General features: G+C 40.0%; 1 protein-coding gene across 10 annotated transcripts in view; it reads left to right on the top strand.

The window, feature by feature from the left end:
- The window catches only part of XYLB (xylulokinase), a 147,907-nt gene extending 127,661 nt beyond the window's left edge, over positions 1-20,246 (top strand). For 3 of the 10 annotated variants that reach the window (XM_072153889.1, XM_072153887.1, XM_072153890.1), the window contains 4 exons: positions 1,671-1,729; positions 4,580-4,667; positions 11,782-11,876; positions 20,001-20,246. In XM_072153889.1, the coding sequence (XP_072009990.1) occupies positions 1,671-1,729; positions 4,580-4,667; positions 11,782-11,876; positions 20,001-20,084 (326 nt within the window). In that variant the 3' untranslated portion in view covers positions 20,085-20,246. Of the gene's footprint in view, positions 1-1,670; positions 1,730-3,832; positions 4,537-4,579; positions 4,668-11,781; positions 11,877-16,775; positions 17,911-20,000 lie in introns of those variants that run through there. The other 7 variants (XM_072153892.1, XM_072153891.1, XM_072153893.1 and 4 more) reach the window with 7 other exon arrangements.
- The last annotated feature ends 1,395 nt before the right edge of the window (positions 20,247-21,641 follow it).

The following is a 21,641-nucleotide window of genomic DNA, read 5'->3' as shown; positions in this document are numbered from 1 at the left end:
TACTCACCTTTCCAATGCCCCCCTCAGGTCCTCTTCTTTCCTACAGTGCTGCGGCTCCGTCTTCGGGTACCTGTACGCTGCCGGCACACACACTATGACGTCACCATGTGGCCGACTTCATAATATGGGTACCGGGATCGTGCAAGGAACCCGAATACAGAGCTGGAGCACTACATGAAAAAAGATGGCCTGCAGGGGGGCGACTGAAAGGTGAGTACAGAGTTAATTTTTTATAGACTCAGATATAAGCCTAGTTAGTTTATTCATCTTTTTTCTTATCTACAAGGAAAGGGAATAACAAGCTGTATGGTCATGGTCTGACTACTACGACTTACACTGACCACAAAGGGGACCCATTCACACTAATAGGAGGGACGTCACATACCCCTGAGGAAGTCGTTCTTATACGACGAAACGCATGGGGAGCCTGTCGCCCCTGTCCATCTGGGTCCTCTCTGACTGTATGCCGGTCCACTAGCTGAGTCATACTGGTTGTATACAGATATTTCTTTCTCCTTCCTCTGCACATGTCTTATAGCTTTTATCATGCTTACTCTGCAGCATTATTGATTGATTTTTTGGATTGGTCTTGAGGTTGGAACATTCTACTCCATATGGCCATATGTCTGAGGACTTTTTCACCCCTGGATACTCAGTATTTCAGTACTGACTAGGTGATTGTTTATTACATGGTTAAGCAGTCAGGGAGGCCTTGTACTACTAACTAAGTGGTTGACAGTGGGTTGTTTACAGTTTGCCAAACCGGGTGACTGTACGAATTCATGTATATTGTATATTTTAAATGTTTTTAAATGTGTGTCTTTGATTGTCTGTCATGAATTTTGTATAATAAAATTGGATATATTCTTTTTGTACTTTAATGAGCCTATGAATGCATTTTTTCCTTGCGGTGCTCTAATAGGGACGGCAGATTGAGCATGGGTCCTGCTGCCCCATTCATTAGTATGGGAGAGTAGAAAATTTCAAAGCATAGTGCTCCGATATCTACACTAATTAAATAGTTATTGGAAGTGCCAGAATTACCCCAAAATGTAAAGGAAATCTACCATCAAAATCAAGCATGGTCAACCAGGGACACTTACTCATAGATCCAGGCACCATGGCTGTGGTAATCTTCTTATATTTGTTATCCATGATCTCTTTCCTTTTATAATTGATCTAATGATCCAGAAGGGCTCTACCTGAACCCCTTCGTGCTCTGTCTTCACAAGCTGCCGCACTGTCACTCCCCCCTGCTCCCTCAGCACTTCCTCTTCTCTCTTTGTGCTGAGGGAGCAGGGGATAGGGTGAGCTGTTTAAAAGAAAATGCTATGGCCTCTTCACTGTTTACCAAGCACAGCACCATGCACTATATAGTGAAGGTTTTTGGTAGTGCACTCCAGCCTTACTCTTTCAATTTGTACCAAATTACAGTATAAACAGGACATGTGACTGATGGATGTGATGCTCAGGTCTCATTAGAGAGCCACTGCCATTAGCAATAGCTGATGAACATTTCGGGTATCCGACCTCCTCCCCCCCACTCTGATATTGATGGCCTATGCTATGGATAGGTCATCAATATTTTATCTCTGAAAACCCCCTTTACTTTATCCAAAGGCGACAGATTGATACAAAACACTAACAACAAATCAATATTTTTGTTCTAGTGCCACAAACAAAGATATTGGCGACAGGAGGAGCCTCGTGCAATCAAGATATTTTACAGGTACATTATTTATACCTTGTGCGATGCTTTCGGATTTAATATGGAGTAACTTATATATTTACAGTCCGTGAAGTTATAAACCATTTATGATGGCACATTCTTTAAAAATATATACACTACAGTATATACATTGCATTGATTCTCTATGTTAACTTATTTATTAAGTTGTAGAAATGAAACAAAGTGATTTGTCCTGTAAAGTTTGAAGGATACAAAATGTAGAAATGGGTCTGGAATTTTCACAGCTATTAATGTATTGTGAATGGATTTGTAATTATTGCAGTCAGGTTTACATGGTGTATGAATCAGAGGTCCTGAATGACACAATGATTGCTTTGATATCGAGTAACACCATTGCATAGTCCTTAAACTGGTGTATTGAAAAGTTATACAATTTCCCAATATACTTTCTATATCAATTCCTTATAGTTTTCTAGATCTCTGTTTGCTGTCCTGCTATAGAAAGCTTCTAGGTTTAATTCAGTGGACGGACATCTGTCCATGGTGACACAGGTGCACGGCTCATTATAACCCACAGCTCTGATTACTCTCTGTGACATTAACAAGCCATGCACCTGTGTGATCATGGTCAGATTTCTGTCCACTGGAGGTAAACATAGAAGCTTCCTATATAATGACAGCAAGCCGCGATCTAGAAAACTGTGAGGAATTGATACAGAAATTATATTGGAAAATTGTATAATTTTACAAAGTACAAACAATGGCATTGATTCACCAAACTGGGAATACCCCTTTAAGACTATTACTACCAGGAAGAGAAAAACAAAGAAAGCACAAGGCAGCATCTTGTGTAATTCAAGAGGACCTGTCACCCAAAATTTCGGCCCATAAGTAAGCGGCTCCTATTGCTTGAACAAACGCTGCAGTGTTAGAAGGATAGTGTTATCAGAAACCTCCGGTAGCGCTATTTAACACTGCGGTGGGTACAATGTAATCATCGGACCGCTTGCAAAGCGGTCCGATGTATTCATGAGGGGGTGGTCTGAGGCCCTGCCTCTTCCCCAGACCCCCTCGCTCGCTCCGTAGGCCGGCGGTGACTGCCGTGCGTCATGCGGCAGTCACCGCCCCTAACCACATCCCGCCCCCTCATGAATACATCGGACAGCTTTCCGAGTGGTCCGATGATTACATTGTACCCCACCGCAGTGTTAGGTAGTGTTACTGGAGGTTTCCGGAAACGCTATCCTTCTAACACTGCAGCGTTTGTTCAAGCGCTACAAGCTGCTTACTTTGGTAAGCAGCTCCTAGTGCCGAAATTTTAGTCGACAGGTCCTCTTTCAGCTTAGATTGTTTGGGATAGGGGGGGAACAGTGGCTACCCGCCTTAAAAAACTGCTCCCCTTAGGTAAATTTAAAGAGAATTTATAGTACAGACATTGGCAGATCAGCCCTGAGCTGGCCGTTACTTTCAATGGAAAATGCAGAGTGAATGGTGTGAAACACTCTATGAAAATCAAGCAGGAATGACGCTACCACTTTCAGGTACAATGATAAGTAGAGAAGTAGATAATTTCCAAAGCTTTTATTCCACCCAAAACGTGACTGCACTGGAATAAAAGCTTTGGAAATGATCTATTTCTCTACTTATCTATGTGAAGTAGAATGGAAAGTGACAGCGGCGTTCTAGCTTGATTTTCCTAGGATGTTCCACACCTTTTACTCTGCATTTTAAAACTAAATGCCATAATCTTTGGATGAGAATATTGGTACTCAAGTCATTTTTTTAAGCTGTTAAAATTTCACTTTTCATAGGGGCAACTTAATTTCCCATCATAACTCAAACACACACATATTAATATATAAAGCTCATAAGTAATGTAATGCATCAACATGGGCATCTTACTAAGAAGTGCAACAGTAATAGTATCATGGAGATGCCTGGAGGGCTTTTGAAAATATTGCTTCTTAGATATCTTTGTAGTTATCCCCAATAAGAAAGTATCTATAAAGGTATAAAAACATACAAAAAATTATTTTCTGCTCGTTTTGCAGAAATCAGTAGTAAGGAATAGGAACTTTATAGTATATATTAACAGAGAAAATGGCTTTGTCTACATATACTTTGGCTTTATTTATGGAAAAGTTACAGGTCTAGAAGAGAGCAAATCTACACTTGGTGAAAGTCGTCAGAACAGGCAAGTGATGGCGAACTCGCCCTGCATCATTCCTGCAATTAAGGTTCAAAGGGGAAATTTACTATCTTGAACCTAATAATTAAACCGGAGTGAGGGGAAGGGGTTAATGTTCTTTGCCTGGCAGCTGTTGATACTGTATATGGGGCAGACAGGTAAAGATTGGGAATATAAAGCACAACAAGAAGTCATATAGTCCAAAGTAACAACAGGAAATCAAAATAGGTACAAAATCATAACTACAAAAGAATCTGGAAACCATCCCAGTTAGGCAACAATTAAAACCAACAGAACATACAACACACTAGAGGTGAATTACCACAGGAAAATAATCTCTGGCAGAGAGGTCCAGCCCCAAGGAAGTTTTATGGGAGGCTAATGGGAAAGCAGAGGACAAAACCACAAGGAAACAACAATTATATTCATTCTTTTTCCTGATAACTTGGCTTTCACTCTTAAATCTTTGCTAAAATCTACCTTACGACTGTGAAAATAAATACCGTTCTAAAAGTATAAAAATTGTATATAACAAAAATAGCATTAAATGACAAGTGAAGCAATAGGGATCAAGCGATTTTCACAAGAATTATATAGAATTATGTGGTTATAAGTGAGAAAAGATTGGTTCTGTATTATTGTAATTAACCACAGTGACTATTGTGATGCAAACTGATATGTGCATGTTATTACATGTGCAGGTTTTGTCAGATATTTTTAATGCTCCGGTGCACACAATTGCCACAGCTAACTCTGCCTGCCTGGGATGTGCGTATCGAGCAGCTCATGGTAAGGAGTCTCATTAAAAATTACTGACTTTCTTATTGCTATCTAATCCTCCTCTGGAACACAACCCTCTTGTTACGCTTGTCACACCAGCGGGTTTCAGTCAATCTTTCGTGCAGCCCTGTATTTGTTTTCTTAGTATAAATATGTCTGCGAGTGACAAAGCCCAAAATGAACAGTGTCGTTTCCGCTGAAGAAAGCGCATAAACTATGCAAGGAGAATGGTAATTAAAGGATGTTGACTGAGAAATTAACATTGTGATGCAAAGTAATTGTTTGACTAAATTGCCATTTGTAAAATACAGGGTTCACATAGAGAGGGAGTTTGATTGGAAAAATGATACATTTAAATGGAACGGAAATGTACCATCAAATATGATAAATAAGAGGGCACCTACCTATATATCCAGGCAATGTGACTGTGGTAATCTTTTTATATTTGTTATGCATGGCCTCATTCTTTCTAAAATTCTTTTAAAATTATGCTAATGGTGAGCATCAACAGAGCCCCTCCATGCCGCTTCATGGGCTGTCACACTGTGGCAGAGCATCCCCTTCCCTCTATGTGAGACAGTGTAAGATTGCAGCATTGAGGTGCTCTGGGAACCACCCCAGTAGCCTTTCGGGCTCATTAGCATGATTTTAAAAGTTGATTTTGAAAAGGAGGCCATGGATAACAAATATAAGAAGATTACCACAGCCACAGAGCCTAGATCTATGAGTGAATATCCTCTTTAATTGCAATGATGACAATGATGATCACAATCATTCACGTGCAGCCAATTGCTGTGGTGGTCATGTGAATGTTGTATATGACTGATGCAAGATCGGAAGTTAGGAGGAGAAAAATTAAATGGGCACTGTCAAAAAAACACTGAAAAATTCCTATAAAGGAAAGCTACCATGTGGGATCTACCATCTGAAGTAGATCTGATGGTAGATTCTTCCTGCTGCCTCTGCCCTAATATGTAATTTAATAATCCTGGATCCTAACCTAACTTGTTAAAAACTTTATTTTAGAAATATTTAAATTAAACGCAGAGGCTACTGGGGCGTGTACTAGCCTGGTTGGGCACTGGGAGCTAAGATTAGTACACGCCCCAGTAGCCTCTGCAGTTAATTTACATATTACTAAAATAAAGTTTTTAACAAGTTAGTTTAGGCTTCTGGAATATTAAATGACAGATTAGGGCAGAGGCAGCAGGAGGAATCTACTATCAGATCTACTTCAGATGGTAGATTCCTCATGGTAGGTTTCCTTTAAAGGACAGCCTATAATAAGGCGAGCTCCGTAATGGATGGTACAACATCGAAGACAGAAGACTCTGCATCTGCTCAATAGTTGCTTGTAATAATCATTCCATATATGCTATGTGTTTAAGTACATGCCGCTACTAGAATCACTATAATAACGGGATTGTGGTTGAGAAATGTCAGAAGTTTGTTTCATATTGTTTCTTTGCTATCAAACCTTTCTACCTATAAAACAGAAAGTTCAATAGAAGACGTGTGGCTCTAGAGCGCAGTCACCAATTCATACAAATCATACACAATGTAGCGCAAACGTAAAATCCTATAGAAAAGGACAGTGTCACCAGCTTTTATGCCTCTTTGTCATCACACTGTGGCTAGTTATCAGATTGGCTTCACTATATTTGCATATTCTATGGAAAACGAAATGATTCTGGCTGTGTAGGCACTAGGGATGTTTTTCTACATCTACAGCAGTTAATTGAGGGAAATGTGAACATTGTACAATCTCAAGTGCCTATATTGGCAGAACACGTTATATGAGGAACATCCACTGAATGTATCTTATTGTCTTTCTTTTTCTCTCTCTCTTCCCTTATATATGGATTTGTTGTCATGATTTATACATCCATTCTGTTCTGTACTCTTTATTTTTCTAATAGTTTTTTTTTAGAAATCAGGATTTTCAGCACATTCATTTCCTGCCATTTTCTCGCCCTATTTGCTTTTGTCTTCGGAATTCGAGATTTAATAATGGCCTTTGTGAAATACTAATAAAATGATACTATGAATACGAGATCAGGATGTGCAAAACAATGTGCGTATTAAACCCTGCTCCAAATAACATTGTGATTTATTGTCCTTGGAGACATAAGGTGACCTTGGCTTTCGGTTGTCAATATTTGCTTCTCCTCGTTAATCAATCTTCACTTCTACGATATTTAGAAACTGATCAAGTACAATTAACTGTTTGAGAACCACCAATGATTCAGGAACAAAGTTATACTAAATCAGATTATTGTAATTATTCTGGTTGATTGAACTTGATGTTATTGGAACTTGGAGTTAAGTGTAACCTTTTCACAATTAACAACTATTGGAAGATAAAAGATGACCATTAGAATATCCAACAACAACGCTTATACAATAAACAAGGTGTAAAAAGCTGGTTAAAACCTTAATTCTGTGAACCCCCATCTCCTACTTTTTGCTGAAACCTGCAAACAAGTGCCCTCCAGCTCCACCACAGAATAAAAGGTATTGTCCCGCAGTATAGGCAACCAGTTTCTGATTGGTGAGAGGTCAACAAATGAGCCCTGCACCGATAGGAAGATACAGCTAGCATAAGAACAGAGAGCAAAGCTGGAGGCAATAAAACAAGAAAGGGAAGATAGCAGGGGGGCACTATTGAGGGTCTTTCGTGCAGCCCGTATGGAGCGAGCAAAGTGTTTAGGTCCTTAGGAGGCAATAACCATGTAATACCGTGGTCTTCGGTGTGGTGCTCTAACTATGGCAGCAAGTCATGTGCAATAACTTCAAAACGTATAGGAGGAAAAAGTTGGCACTCACCACCTCTTGTAAAACTCTTTCTTTTATTAGTCCATTAAAAACTTGGCATACACAACAGGGGAGGGTGACTGGAAAGGATGCGTTCTAATACAGGGACGAATCGTTTCGCGCTCAACCTAGCGCTTCATCTTGCCAGGCAAGTCTCTCTGCAGTCTCTAAAATCATGGCTTCCCTCTTTTTGAAACATAATCCTCCCAAAATGGAACTTTTTGTCTTTCCACAGTTTACTAACCGACTTAACCCTGGTCTCTCCATTTCTGTCTGTGATGTCATCATAACCCCAAGGCAACAGGCCCACTGTCTTGGGGTTGTGCTGGACCTCAAACTCTCCTTTACACTGTATATTCAATCTCTTGCTCGCTCTTGCCGGTTGCACCTTTCTGTCTTATTTCTAGAATCCGACCATTTCTGGTCGCTCTGATTTATTCTCGTCTAGACTACTGTAGCTCCCTACTTATCGGTCTTCCACTTACTAAACTCTCTTCTCTACAATACATTCTCAATGTGCAGCCAGGCTCATTTTTCAGACCAAACGCTACACAGATGCCTCCAGCCTGTGCCAGTCACTACACTTGTTGCCACTCCCCTTCCGAATACAGTTTAAATTAATAACCCTCATCCACAAATCTCTTCACAATGCTGCTCCCCCTACCTCTCCTTTCTCATATCAGTTTATTTTCGATTATTCTTTGATTATTCTCTTCCTTAAATCGAACATCCCATGCACATCTCCAGGACTTCTCCCGAGCTGCACCAATTCTCTTGAATGCCCTACCCTGGTCTATCAGACTAATACCCTACCCCCAATGCTTCAAACATTCTTTTAAAACTCATTTATTTAGGCAGTCCTATCACACTCACTAACAGCATGCAACTTTAACTCTTTAGTAACCAATTCTGGGTACTCCCCCTGTCTGTTATACGTAAAATGCTTCTCTGCAGTCCCAATGACTTTGGACTTTGTATATAAAATGGCAGCTGATGGCTGATGGTTCAAGAAGCAGCATTTTTATTTATTAAATTTTTTATTCCTTCCTCTTATAAAAATGGCTGGACCATTATACAGGCTCTTTTACCTCTTGTGTCACCCCCTCATTCTCAAAGACTGTAAGCTCTTGTGAGCAGGGCCCACATTCCTATTGGCTGTTATTATTCTTTAATGTCTTATTATTTTTGTATATGTTTCCCAGAATCTGTATGGAATTTTATGGCGCTATATTAATATTATTATTATTACTATTATTATAAAGCGGCAGTAACGTGACAAAATGCAATTTTTACAGAAAGAAAAAAACACTTAACGCTTTTAAAAATAATGTTGGAGAAAAAATCAGATTTGCATTTTGTTCATATGTTCATAAACTATTAAATGTGAAGAGGACACATAGTTTTTCTTAGCATAATGACCCCTAAAAATATACATGCATCCGTTTTCCAATGTGTTCAGATCATTTAAAATTCGGTGAATTTAAATAAAAAAGTAAAGTCTTTTATTTTTCCAAGCAAAATAGCCGCAAATGAGAATGTGTATGATGTGACTTTACTATATGCATGCTGGATGTAAAACTAATTATAATGGAAAGGAATGACCAGTAACTTTGTAGAAAGCACCAGCACCTTGGGAGTTATTCTGGGAGGGGCAGGTATTATAGAAGAAGCCGTCATTTGTGTAGTAGGAATGAGAAATTGCTTGAAGAAAGCCAGGTTATCTTTCTTCATAAACAGCATCCTAATTTCCAAGTAACCTTGCTTGCTATTCCCTCATTAATGGTGTCCTTCTAACAGCACTTCCTTTAATCATTCCGATTCCTGGTGTTCTTTTCGACAGTCAGCAGCAGAACAGGTCAATATGGTCAGAGAATAATCATTTATCAGTTGTATCCAAATAACAAGGAAATAAGGCACGGTGACATACATCTGCATAGGATCTCACATGTCTGCTCCTGAATAATGCATACATTAATAACAGGATTGTGTTCTGTTGTTACCAAGTGCTCATTTACATATTCAAATGATAGAATGATAACAGTTTTTAACCTTTAGGAAGGTGGACATTGTATAGATGATGATCCTTAGAAACTTCCACTAACATGGGCCCAATGAATATGATCCAAGGGAAGAAATTTGCTATTGTTGGATTTCATCTTTGGACCAGTATGGATTTAATAAAGGAATCAAGATTTATTAATACATTTTATGTGTGCTGGAGGAGCAAATTGCCTCCTTTGGATCATATTCATACCGTTGGCCGATGTGGTTTCCTCCCTTCCTCCGTGAACCGGTTTGAAGGACTTTTTAAGATGCTTTTCAGTGTAATGAGGTGAGCTGACCATATTTGTATTGTTTTCCCTGTGAATACAATAACCTTTTTGTTTGCAACTGAGCCCAATGAACCCTAGCCTGGTGCTAAATAGTGCCATCATCTTTGATGGTTTTGTACAATTTGGTGCTGACACAACTTGACACAAAAGAGCATTAAAAAGCTGAACCTGACAATTTTGTAACTCTCCCCCCTCTTCATGTAAGGACCACATCCTCATGTACATGTACAGTTTTAGACTCTCAAGTTACATCAGAACTTCTTCAGATATAATGTTATTGTACATGAGGCATTCATTCAAATTTTTGCATAGGTTCCCTTTTCCTTATTTTTAATTTCCATTTCAAAAAGTTGCATGAAAATACAAGTATGTTACGATATGTTTGTTTGCATCATGATTCATGACTAGAGGAACTGTTCTTATCATGGGTCCCTGGTGGTGTAAAAAATATCAAACTATAACCAGTACTTGACTTTATCCTTACCTACATCACAGCAGGCCTCTGTTCACACACAGAGATTAAGTGGTGTCATCACATCATGTCAACAGTGCCCCTTCCTCTTACTATAGCCTAATACAGTCATGGCCATAAGTTTTGAGAATGACACAAATATTATATTTTCACATGATCTGTTTCCCTCTGGTTTTTATGTGTGTTTGTCAGATGTTTTTATCACATACATAAATACAAGTGCAATCATATTATGAGTAACAAAATCTTTTATTGACAGTTACAATGAGGTAATGTAGCAAGTCAGTATTTGCAGTGTTGACCCTTCTTCTTCAGGACCTCTGCAATTCTCCCTAGCAGCTCTCAATCAACTTCTGGACCAAATCCTGACTGATAGCAGTCCATTCTTGCACAATCAATGCTTGCATTTTGTCGCAATTTGTGGGTTTTTGTTTGTCCACCCGTCTCTTGATGATTGACCACAAGTTCTCTATGGGATTAAGATCTGGGGAGTTTCCAGGCCATGGACCCAAAATCTCTGTTTTGTTCCCTGAGACATTTATCACCTTTGCTTTATGGCAAGGTGCTCCATCATGCTGGAAAAGGCATTGTTGATCACCAAACTACTCTTGGACGGTTGGGAGAAGTTGCTCTTGGAGGACATTCTGGTACCATTCTTTATTCATGGATGTGTTATTAGGCAAGACTGTGCGAGAGACGATTCCCTTGGCTGAGAAGCAACCCCACACATGAATGGTTGCAGGATGCTTTACAGTTGGCATGAGGTAAGACTGGTGGTATCGCTCACCTTGTCTTCTCCGAACAAGCTGTTTTCCAGATGTTCCAAACAATCGGAAAGGGGATTCATCAGAGAAAATGACTTTACCCCAGTCCTCAGCAGTCCACTCCCTGTACCTTGTGCAGAATATGAGTCTGTCCCTGATGTATTTTCTGGAGAGAAGTGGCTTCTTTGCTGCCCTCCTTGACACCAGACCTTGCTCTCCCCCTCACAGTGCATGCAGATGCACTCACACCTGCCTGCTGCCATTCCTGAGCAAGCTCTGCACTGCTGGTAGCCGATCCCGAAGCCGAAACACTTTTAAGAGACATCTTGGTGCTTGCTGGTCCTTCTTGCGTGTCCGGGAGCCTTTTTGGCAACAATGGAAACTCTCTCCTTGAATTCCTTGATGATACGATGGATTGTTAACTGAGGTGCAATCTTTCTAGCTGCGATACTCTTCCCTGTTAGGCCAGTTTTGTGCAGTGCAATGATGACTGCATGTGTTTCTTTAGAGATAACCATGGTTAACAGAAGAGAAACAATGATGCCAAGCACCAGCCTCCTTTTAAAGTGTCCAGTGGTGTGATTCTTACTTAATCATGACAGATTGATCTCCAGCCCTGTCCTCATCAACACCCACACCTGTGTTAATGGAGCAATCGAAAATTAGATCTAACAACCCCTGTAAGAACAGTTGCGTATCAGTTGCGCATCGCATAAATCATCTGTGTCTTTCTATTCCAGGACTTGCATTGCAATCTTCAGCATCAACTTTTGCAGACATTGTAAAAGCACCTCAGAATAAGTTAGTAGTTACTCCAAGACCAGAGGCAGACAAGGTAATTAAAATTTTTTATAGTACATGTACAAAAATATTTTTATAGGAATAATGTCATAGAAGTAAAGATTTACTAAATAAAATGTGTTGACCATGAAATCCTGCAGAATGTAACTTGTCTCCTCATGTACCACATGGAGCACAGTCACATTGGGGCACATTTACTTACCTGGTCACTGGAGTTCACTGAAAGTGCATTGTCCGACTATAATGCTGCATGCGGCGATTCACTAATTTTGTGCGCCTGAAATCATGCATCTGTCGCTTCCCCGCTCAGGTCCGACAGAGTTCACCATCTTTTTTGTGGTGCACCTTTAACATAGGGCGTGCAACACAATTGAAAAGTTAAATACGGCACTCGGTCCGAATCAGTCGGACCGTCCGACGCCATGTCCCCTAATTTGTGTTGCATAGAAGCCAGTGCAGCTGCACACAAAAGGGTCGCATGCGCCACAATCGCAGCACAGACACTTACTTGTCCAAGCCGTATGAAGACACTGACCTGTGTAAGCCTTGAAGAACATGAACAGTCCGACTAAAGTGCGTCGCAAAGCAGCACAAAGCCCTTAGTAAATCTGTCCCTGTGTGTTTGTGTCTTCTTTCACTTGTGTTTTGTGACCTCGGATTTGCCCTTATGCATCCTATTCTTTTCTTATCTCCAGAGTTTAACTTTATGGCTACTGCTGCTCTAGTCAGTTTTATTTTGTGTATTGAGTCTGTATATTGTATAACCAGATTTTTTAGGCATCATGTCGAATTGGTCTATCTGACCCAAATTACGGCCCTACAGACATCAGCAAAACTGATTTTGAAAATTCCCTACGTGATCTGGCAGCATTGTGTCTCAGGGTGACTACATAACTTTCCTGCCTCTGGCTAGAAGTGGGGATGGTTGTAGTTTCGGATGAAGCTCGGATGAGCTGCCTTCATTACCGTAAAAGGATTATTCCTTCATTGTGATGAAAAAGAACTATAGCCGTGTCCTTTTCTTATCTTTGTTGTCATTATTACTAAATATCATGCTACTGTAATTTTTTTCGGAGGTCCAATGTAAATACTTAGGTTTTTAGAGATATAGAACAGATCCATATGTGAAATGCAACAACACGGATAACAATTCTGCACATCCCAGCGCTGAGACTGAACTGCTGTGAATATTGTCAGGCTGGGCAGCTACAGAATAGAAATCCCTAGATATAATAGCCTGATCCGTATGGAAACAGACAGTCAGATATATTAGGTGTGTGAATATGGAATTCTCCCTGTCATTACCACATCAAACTTATAAGCAGAAAGATTCCTCCGACTGGTGGCTGTCACTAGTCTCAGGATGGGGTAAGAATTTATTAGCACTTGCTGGGACAGATCAAGGTGATGTGAGAGATGATAGAGAAAGACTCACACTGATACTGAAGATTACAGCGGGACACATTTACATGTGTGACATTTCTACTTGTGGCTCCCTGTCTAATTGAATTCATACGGGATATATATTTTTAATTGTGTTTTTCAGAATTTTCCAAACACATAAACTTATCTAACACCTACAAAAAAAAAATCAGTTCTTTGTAATAAAACATGACACTGACACGTTTTGTACATAACGCAATACAACACAGCAATAATATAATATTTAAAGCACAACTTAAGTTTTGACAAAAATTTATAAATGAATAGTGAAGATGATTATAATAAACTTTGTAATATACTTTATGAAAGAAATCTGTTCCTGTGTCTGTCTTTCTTATTTTAGCAGTTTGTGTAAATCATCTTTCTAGTCTGTATCCATTGCAAGCTCAGATATGACTTAACTCTTTACAGACAGTCATTGAATAGTATTATCTCATAAGAGACTTAAATAATCAAGGGAAATATTCTCTAGGTATAGAAGGAGTTAATCTTACCGCCTTATCTGTCTGCTGTGGAAGGGAGTTCAGATATAATGCTCACAACAGGAGAAAGAAGGAGCATAAAGCGACTGAAGCTGTTTTCCTTCATGAAGTATATTACAAAGTTTACTATTATCCCCTGCTCTATTCATTTCTGCAATAAAAATATATTAGCTTCATAGGTTTAATAAAGGAAATCTACCATCAAAATCAAGCTTAAAGGATAAACCAGGGAAACTTACTCAAAGATCCAGGCACAGTGACTGTGGTAATCTTATATTTGTTATCCATGCCCTCCTTCATATAAAATAAACTTTTACAATTATGCTAATGTGCCTAAAGGGCTCTTGGTTTCATTACTAGAGTCCTTCCTAACCCTAGCTTCACAGGCTGTTCAGCATAATTTTAAAAGTTGATTTGAGAAGGATGCCATGGATAACACACAGTGTTTGGATCTATAGGTAAGTACCCCTGGTTTATCATCATAGATTTTCTTTAAAGTGTAACTGTCATTTTGAGCAAAATAAAGACTAAAAAACTTAATTCTGCTCCGGGTGTCCCTGGGATCATTCCTCAAAGTATTTTGCCTCTCAGTCCTCATTTAGTACGTTTTTTGGTCCATACCAACCATGGTTTCCAGCTCTCAAAAGACCTACAATCAGGAAGAAGTAGAGGGGCGGGACCTGCCTCCTGTAACATCATCACAAACACCTGCTGCTGACCAATGAGACCATATCTATCTATCTATCTATCTATCTATCTATCTATCTATCTATCTATCTATCTATGTAAAACTTTAGTATAGCACCTGAGCTTGAAGAATTGGAGAGTCTATCCTCGCCTGCCATTTCCTGCTGTGGAGTGTGAGGGAATGAGGAAGGGGGGGGGATTGTGAACTTGTGTCTGTGTGGATTATTTGTTTATATACAAGTGTAGGGATAGCTGAGGGAGAGATAAGAGTGTAGTTGTTTTGTTACTACATTAGTTAGAGCTCCTGGTAGCACATGACTGAGTGCTGGAGCACTCAGCTATGAGGTGAACAGCTGAAAGGAGAGGGAGGCGTGTCTGATTCTCCCTCCATAGTCAGCTCCTCAGTGAAGACAGAATGTTCCTGGTATCTAAGAAGCCCTGGACAACGGGGGGAAGTCTGCAGAATACAAGAGGAAGGAGCAAGATTCGGGTAACTAATTTAAGTGCAAAAGGGCTTAAAATTACCTGCCCCACAACATATCAAAAGTTTTTTGAAATGACGGTTACTATTTTTGGACAATTCCTTTGAGACCCTAGTCAAGCATATTGAATGGATCTTGTATGACAGCAAATAAAAAACATAAAGTACAACATTACTCAGCAATAAGGGCTACATTTACCCCCAGCACGGGACCTTCCTAGGAGAAATTCCATTTAGAGGAGAAAACCTGTAATATAAATGGCACAATTTGCTTTAGGCCAGGGAGCAAACTAAGCTCATTAAGGATAATTTGCTATAAAGGCCAGGTGCAGGTGTGTGGATGCTTTAAAGCCCTGGGGATTCTGTGAAAGAAATGTGCAAATACATTTTGCTTTACACAGATTCCATATGAAATAGGAGGCATGCAGATTTAATGTTCTAACTTATAGATGCTGTATAATTGATCTGTAGTAAGACATTGGGGGTCATTTACTAAGGGCCCGATTCGCGTTTTCCCGACGTGTTACCCGAATATTTCCGATTTGCGCCGATTGTACCTGAATTGCCCCGGGATTTTGGCGCACGCGATCGGATTGTGGCGCATCGGCGCTGGCATGCACGCGGCGGAAATCGGGGGGCGTGGCCGACCGAAAACCCGACGGATTCGGAAAAACCACCGCATTTAAGACAAAAAATGTGTTGCGAAAATTACACTTACCTTCACCAGGTATAGGCTGGTGAATTTCAGGGCATTCCAGCGCGCCTCCGGGGAACTTCAGCGCAGCAGCGCCACCTGGTGGACAGCGGAGGAACTACCTTAGTGAATCCCGGCCGGACCCGAATCCACCGCAGAGAACGCGCCGCTGGATCGCGAACGGACCGGGTAAGTAAATCTGCCCCATTGTATATATAAGGAAACCTAGCATCAGAAATCTACCTGTTGGTAGATGTGATGGTAGGTTCCTATTAACCTACTAAATCCCAGTCTATATTTAGCTAACCTTAAAATGCTTTATAAACTAAGCTAAACTTTATTTAGTTATATTTTCTGGAGAGGCTACTAGGGTGCGGAGCAAAGGCTATTCCACGCCCCAGTAGCCTTTGTGATCCCTCCCTACCTGGACGTTCAGCAGTGAACAATGGTAGCAGTACCAGGTGCGCGCCGTGTAAGCACATGTAGGGGGGGATCGCAGAGGCTACTGGGGCATGGAGTAACCATTGCTTTCACTGCCCAGAGAGGCTACTCCATGCCCCACTGAAATTTGCATATTAGCTCGATAAAATGTATCTTAGATTAGAAAGCATTACATGGTAAGCCTAAAATAGATTAGGGTCTAGTAGGGTAATAGGAACCTACCATCAGATCTACATTGAAAGGTAGATCCTTGATGGTAGGTTTCCTTTAATAGTAGCTCCCCCCATATAGTCACAACATCCAACCTTACCTCCCAAAACAAGTAAATGAAAGATTCACATAGGTTAACTGGCTCATCTGCTTATATACTACTAGTACTACCTGTGTTATTTAAAAGCATCACGTTTCCCAAAATTTACCTGTACACAACATCGATAGAGGACATTTAATGATATGAACACTGTGAAGAATCCCCAAGATTCAAAAGATGCAAAACCTTAGAAACCAAGATTATTGACACCAGTAATGCTGAACAATATAGTTCCATTGATATCCCGTATAAGGAAAGTAAAGCATGTAACAATATCATGAACCCTAAAATCATCAGTGGTGGTGGTGGTGATGGATTGGAGATACCTGAGGATTGCCTGAGGATCTGATGAAGTAGCCAGTTTCATTAACTCTTACTTCTATGTTTCCTTCCAGGTTTACCAGCCCCTACTGAAGCGCTATGCTGAATGTGAGAGCGAAGTGATACGAGCGTCCAAGATTCTGTGATGCATCATGAAATTTATATAAAGTTCACTCAAAGTTTCAGTGTCTGGAATCTTAATGGCAAGAAATACATTAGTAATAAAACTGACTCAAGATTCCTTTTCAGATTACACATTCGTGTAGGTAGAAATAGTTGTGTGCTCACTGCTGCTGAGATACTAAAGGTAAAAGCATTAGTGTTGTGTAGATAACAGATGAAACAGAGCTGTCATCAAAGGGTCGATAAATTGGATTTATTGGGACACTAACTTCAAGGAATGTCCCCATTCTTTAGTATTAGCCATAATTATCTCTTCTTGGTAGTGCCATTCCTAATGCAGGTAGCAAGAAGTATTATTGAGACCCTTAGTAATTTATTAACCCTTCTAAAAATATATCATATATTATTATAGATTGGGAAAGGACCAAGAGGGCCGAGATTACGCCTTACTTCTCCCATACAGATAAGTCATTGTCCTTATCGAGATCTTTTTTTCAACTAGAATCCACAGGTGATCACCAGCCTTAGGACGACTCTACACACGTACCATATTAAATGCAGATTTTCCAGAATTTCTCCACAATACAGTAGCAGTGGGTTTATGATCTCTGTACGGGATTCAATCTTAGAAATGCAGAGGTTGAGATCTCCCCCCTTGTTGCAGAAAATTTTGGTTTAAAAAACTATTTTAGATGGTTGGCTGTAGAATTATTATATGGGTCAGTTTCACAGCCATGTGTGAAGATCACCAAGGTGTATTTCTTCTAGGAATTGGTGGAGGTCTAGGCATATAGAACTTATGAGCCATGTCTTTGATATCTCAGAAGGTGTATCTAATGGAGAAACAATTTAATGTTTGTTTTCTATTGGTTTTTACATGAATTTTTCTGTTACAAAAATTGAGATAAATACATTTTTTAAATGGTCTTAGACTCAGTGTGTGTGATATCTACTGTTGTAGTAGTATAATAAGGGCCACTATCTGAAGTCCTGTATACGGAGAGTTATCTGAAGTATATATGGGCTTCGCTGTGTATGCGGCTTGTGACAAAGGGGGCTTATTTACAAAGGGTCCTCGGACGCACTTTCATCGCATGCGATCGGAATGTGGCGCAGTAGCGTCGGCTTTCATGCAACAGGAATTGGGGTGCGTGCCGTCGGCCGATCCGTCGGATTCAGACTGACTGCGGGTTTTAACTTTCAAATTGTGTCGCAAGATCAAGCATTTACATGCACCGGGAAGAAGAAGGTGAACTCTGTCGGACCTGAGCGGGGAAGTGACACATACAGGATATCGGGCGCACAATCTTAGTGAATTGCGGCGGAGTGCATTATCGTCGGACAATGCACTTTCTGTGAACTCCTCCAGACAGGTCAGTAAATGTGCCCCAATGTTGTGGTGGTGCTCTAACTCCAAGAAGAAAAAGTTGGCAGTCACTGCAGGTTTAACACGACTTTGTCAAACGAAACAGGAAAAGGTGTGAAGGACGACTTGTTTCGTGCTACTTAGACCATCTTGATATTTACTTTAGTTGTTCATTGTGTTTAAATTCATTCCATCTACTCTGTGATGTTGAACGGAAAACCTCTTTTAATCAATGCAAAAGAAAGAAATTATGTTTTACGAAAGTTGCGTCCTATGCAATGTGTAGTGCTAGAATGAGAGCCCTTTTACCACCCTAGACCACCAGGGATCATAGAATTAAAAGAATTTTCCAGTGCAATAAATGTACTTAAGATATATTTAATCAGCCCCCAATTGTACAAGTTCTTCCATTTAAAAAGATGAGAGAGGCTTGTAACTAACATCATAGTTAGACCTCAACTATGAGAGACCAAATGTGAAAACAAAACCAGAAAATCACATTAGTTGCAAATTATGATTAAAAATAAGTATATGGTCACCTACAAACAAGCAAGATTTCTGGCTCTCACAGACCTGTAACTTCTCCTTTAAGAGGCTCTTCTGTCCTCCACTCATTACCTGTAGTAATGGCTCCTTTTTCAACTTATTATCAATATAAAAGACCTATCCACAACCTCAAACAGTCATACACGAAACTCCACTATGGTGAAGACCTAAGAGCTGTAGGATTGTGGACCTGCACCAGGCTGGGAAGACTGAATCTTCAATAGACGAGCAGCTTGGTGTGAAAGAATAAACTGTGGGAACAGTAGAAAATGAAATACATACAAGACCCCTAATAATCTCCCTCGATCAGAGGCTCCTTGCAAGATCTCACACCGTGGGGTCAAAATGATCACAAGAACAGTAAGCAAAAATTCCAGAACCACACGGAGGTCCGAATGAATGACCTGCATAAAGCTGGGACCAACATAAGGCTATCGTTAGTAACACACAACACACCATGAGGGACTCAAATCCACCAGTGCCAGGTGTTTCCCCCTGCTTAAGTGTCCCTCTGCTTAAGCCCTGTCTGCAGTTTTCTAGAGAGCATTTGGATGTTCCTAAAAAGTATTGGAAGAATATCATATAGTCAGATGAAACCAAAGGTAGAAAAGCATCTTGTCATGTTTGGAGTAGAGTGAATGCTGAGTTGCATCAAAAGAACACCATATCTACTGTGACACCATGGGGGTGGCAACATCATGCTTTGGTGCTGTTTCCCTGCAGAGGGACCAGAATGATCAATTTGTGTACATAAAAGAATTAATGGGGCCATGTATCGTGAGATTTTGAGTGCAAACCTCCTTCCATCAGCAAGAGCATTGAAGATGAAATGTGTCTAGGACTTTGAGAATGACAATGATCCCAAGTACACCACCAGGGCAACCAAGGAGTGGCTTCGTAAGAAGCATTTCAAGGTCCTGGAGGGGCCTACTAGTCTCCAGCTCTCAACCCCATGGAAAACCTTTGGAGGGAGTTGAAAGTCTGTGGTACCCTGTGACAGCCCTATAACATCACTGCTCTAGAGGAGATTTGCATGGAGGAATGGGCCAAAATACCAGCATCTGTGTGTACCAACGTTGTGAAGACCTACAGAAAACGTTTGATCTCTGTTATTGCCAACAAAGGATATATAACATATATAATATATAAGTATTGAAATTGTTATTGGCTAAATACTTAATTCCTACCATAATTTGCAAATACATTCTTTAAAAATTAGACAATTTAATTTTCTGGATTTGTCTTCTTCTTTTGTCTTTCATAGTTGAGGTCTACCTATGATGTCAACTACACGACTCTCTCATTTTTTCAGTGGGAGAACTTGGACAATTGTTGGCTGACTAAATAATTTTCTTCCCCACTGTGCAGGTGATCTCCAACTAAAGGACACCCGTCTTATAGATGACTCCTAGTTACAGATGGTCCTATGTGACCTCTGGTGACGCTTCCTGGATGCTTACTTTAATTTATCCAGGCTGTAATGATAAGCTGTAAGGTGTCTGCAATAAAGCTTTATTGTTAATCCTTGTTCCCATGACAACTCATTATTTTAAAAATCACATTAAATTATCATAAAAAATTTGGTGTGATTTATGCTTACAAAACATACAGTACTTACAAATTCAATAATGCATACAGATTCAAGTTAAAAACAAACCAAATCAAGCTATCTTGTAAGTAGCCAGAGGACTGCCCGGTACAATGATAAGGCTCTGCTTTGGTCCACTAATAAAGTTTACTCACTCTTTCCGTGATTCCATCACTGTTCTGGTCCAGACTCTACCCAGAACCTACTCTGGGAATCTGTCACCACATTTTTCAGAAATAAAGCTACTGACAGGTTTCCATAGAGACCTATTAACTAAACTCCACCCTTCTTTTAGCTAAAATTTGTCCCCTCTCATCTAGCATCAGAAGGGGCATGCCCAGCTCTTCCTGCCCCACCTATCTACTCCTCGCCAGAGTGATGTCATCTAAGGTCTCTTACCCAGTAACATTAACATATGTATCGTGTATGTATCTGATCACATGAAATCACATCATGCCGCTATTGACTTCTACTCCTCCCCATCTTCCACAGAGGCTGCTGTGATTGCATGTGATCGGAAACATACATGAGGTAGATGTAATGTTACTGGGTAAAGCAAATGTTATTGGGTAAAGGAACTTAGATGACATCATCTTGGTCACATGACACAAAGTGCTTAATGATGTAACAGAGCTTTTTCTCAATGTTCCAGCAACACAGGGAGTCAAACATTTAATACGTTTTTTTTCTATCACAGATAATAAGTAAACATAGCTATATTATTGGACTCATCTTGGATGAGTTCAATGTAAGTTTACAAACTGATTTTTTAACATTGCAGATGTGGTCCTTTTTCCCAATATGTCTGGATATATAAATTTTATAATGCTTTAATGGACTTTTCGTCCCCTAGCATACCCGGATATCTTACATGAATGAAAATAGGCAGCTGAGAAAAGTTTACTAACGACATTCAATATTTCAGAAATAGACACAGAAATTCTCTTGTGAACTTAACATTAAACCTGGGAAAATCCTGCATATATTTTAGGAAGTAAACAGCTTGGGGATGTAGTGTAGCTAATAACATCTGATTTCCAATAAGTTTGTGTTGGCCTAAGGGTGTAGATTCCTTATGATGTTATCAGCATAGCAATCAATCAGACAAAAGGCCAGGTCACTTAGAATGGCAGAGCTGTGTGACATGTGCAGAGGTGGTTTATTACCGTCTTATCCGGCTAATATAAAGCGGCAAAAAGAAAAAAAATGAAAGCCAAAGAATAGTAAAGGACCGGGCAAGGTTTATTGATTCAAGATATAACTGTGTTCATGCCAAGTTGTGTGCACCAAATTAATGACATTGATTATCTAGTGACA

The sequence above is a fragment of the Engystomops pustulosus genome, chromosome 5 (assembly GCF_040894005.1).
Source record: "Engystomops pustulosus chromosome 5, aEngPut4.maternal, whole genome shotgun sequence".
NCBI classification, from domain to species: Eukaryota; Metazoa; Chordata; class Amphibia; order Anura; family Leptodactylidae; genus Engystomops; species Engystomops pustulosus.
The sequence above is the reverse complement of the archived record's forward strand: the minus strand, read 5'-3'. Positions and strand labels throughout refer to the sequence as shown.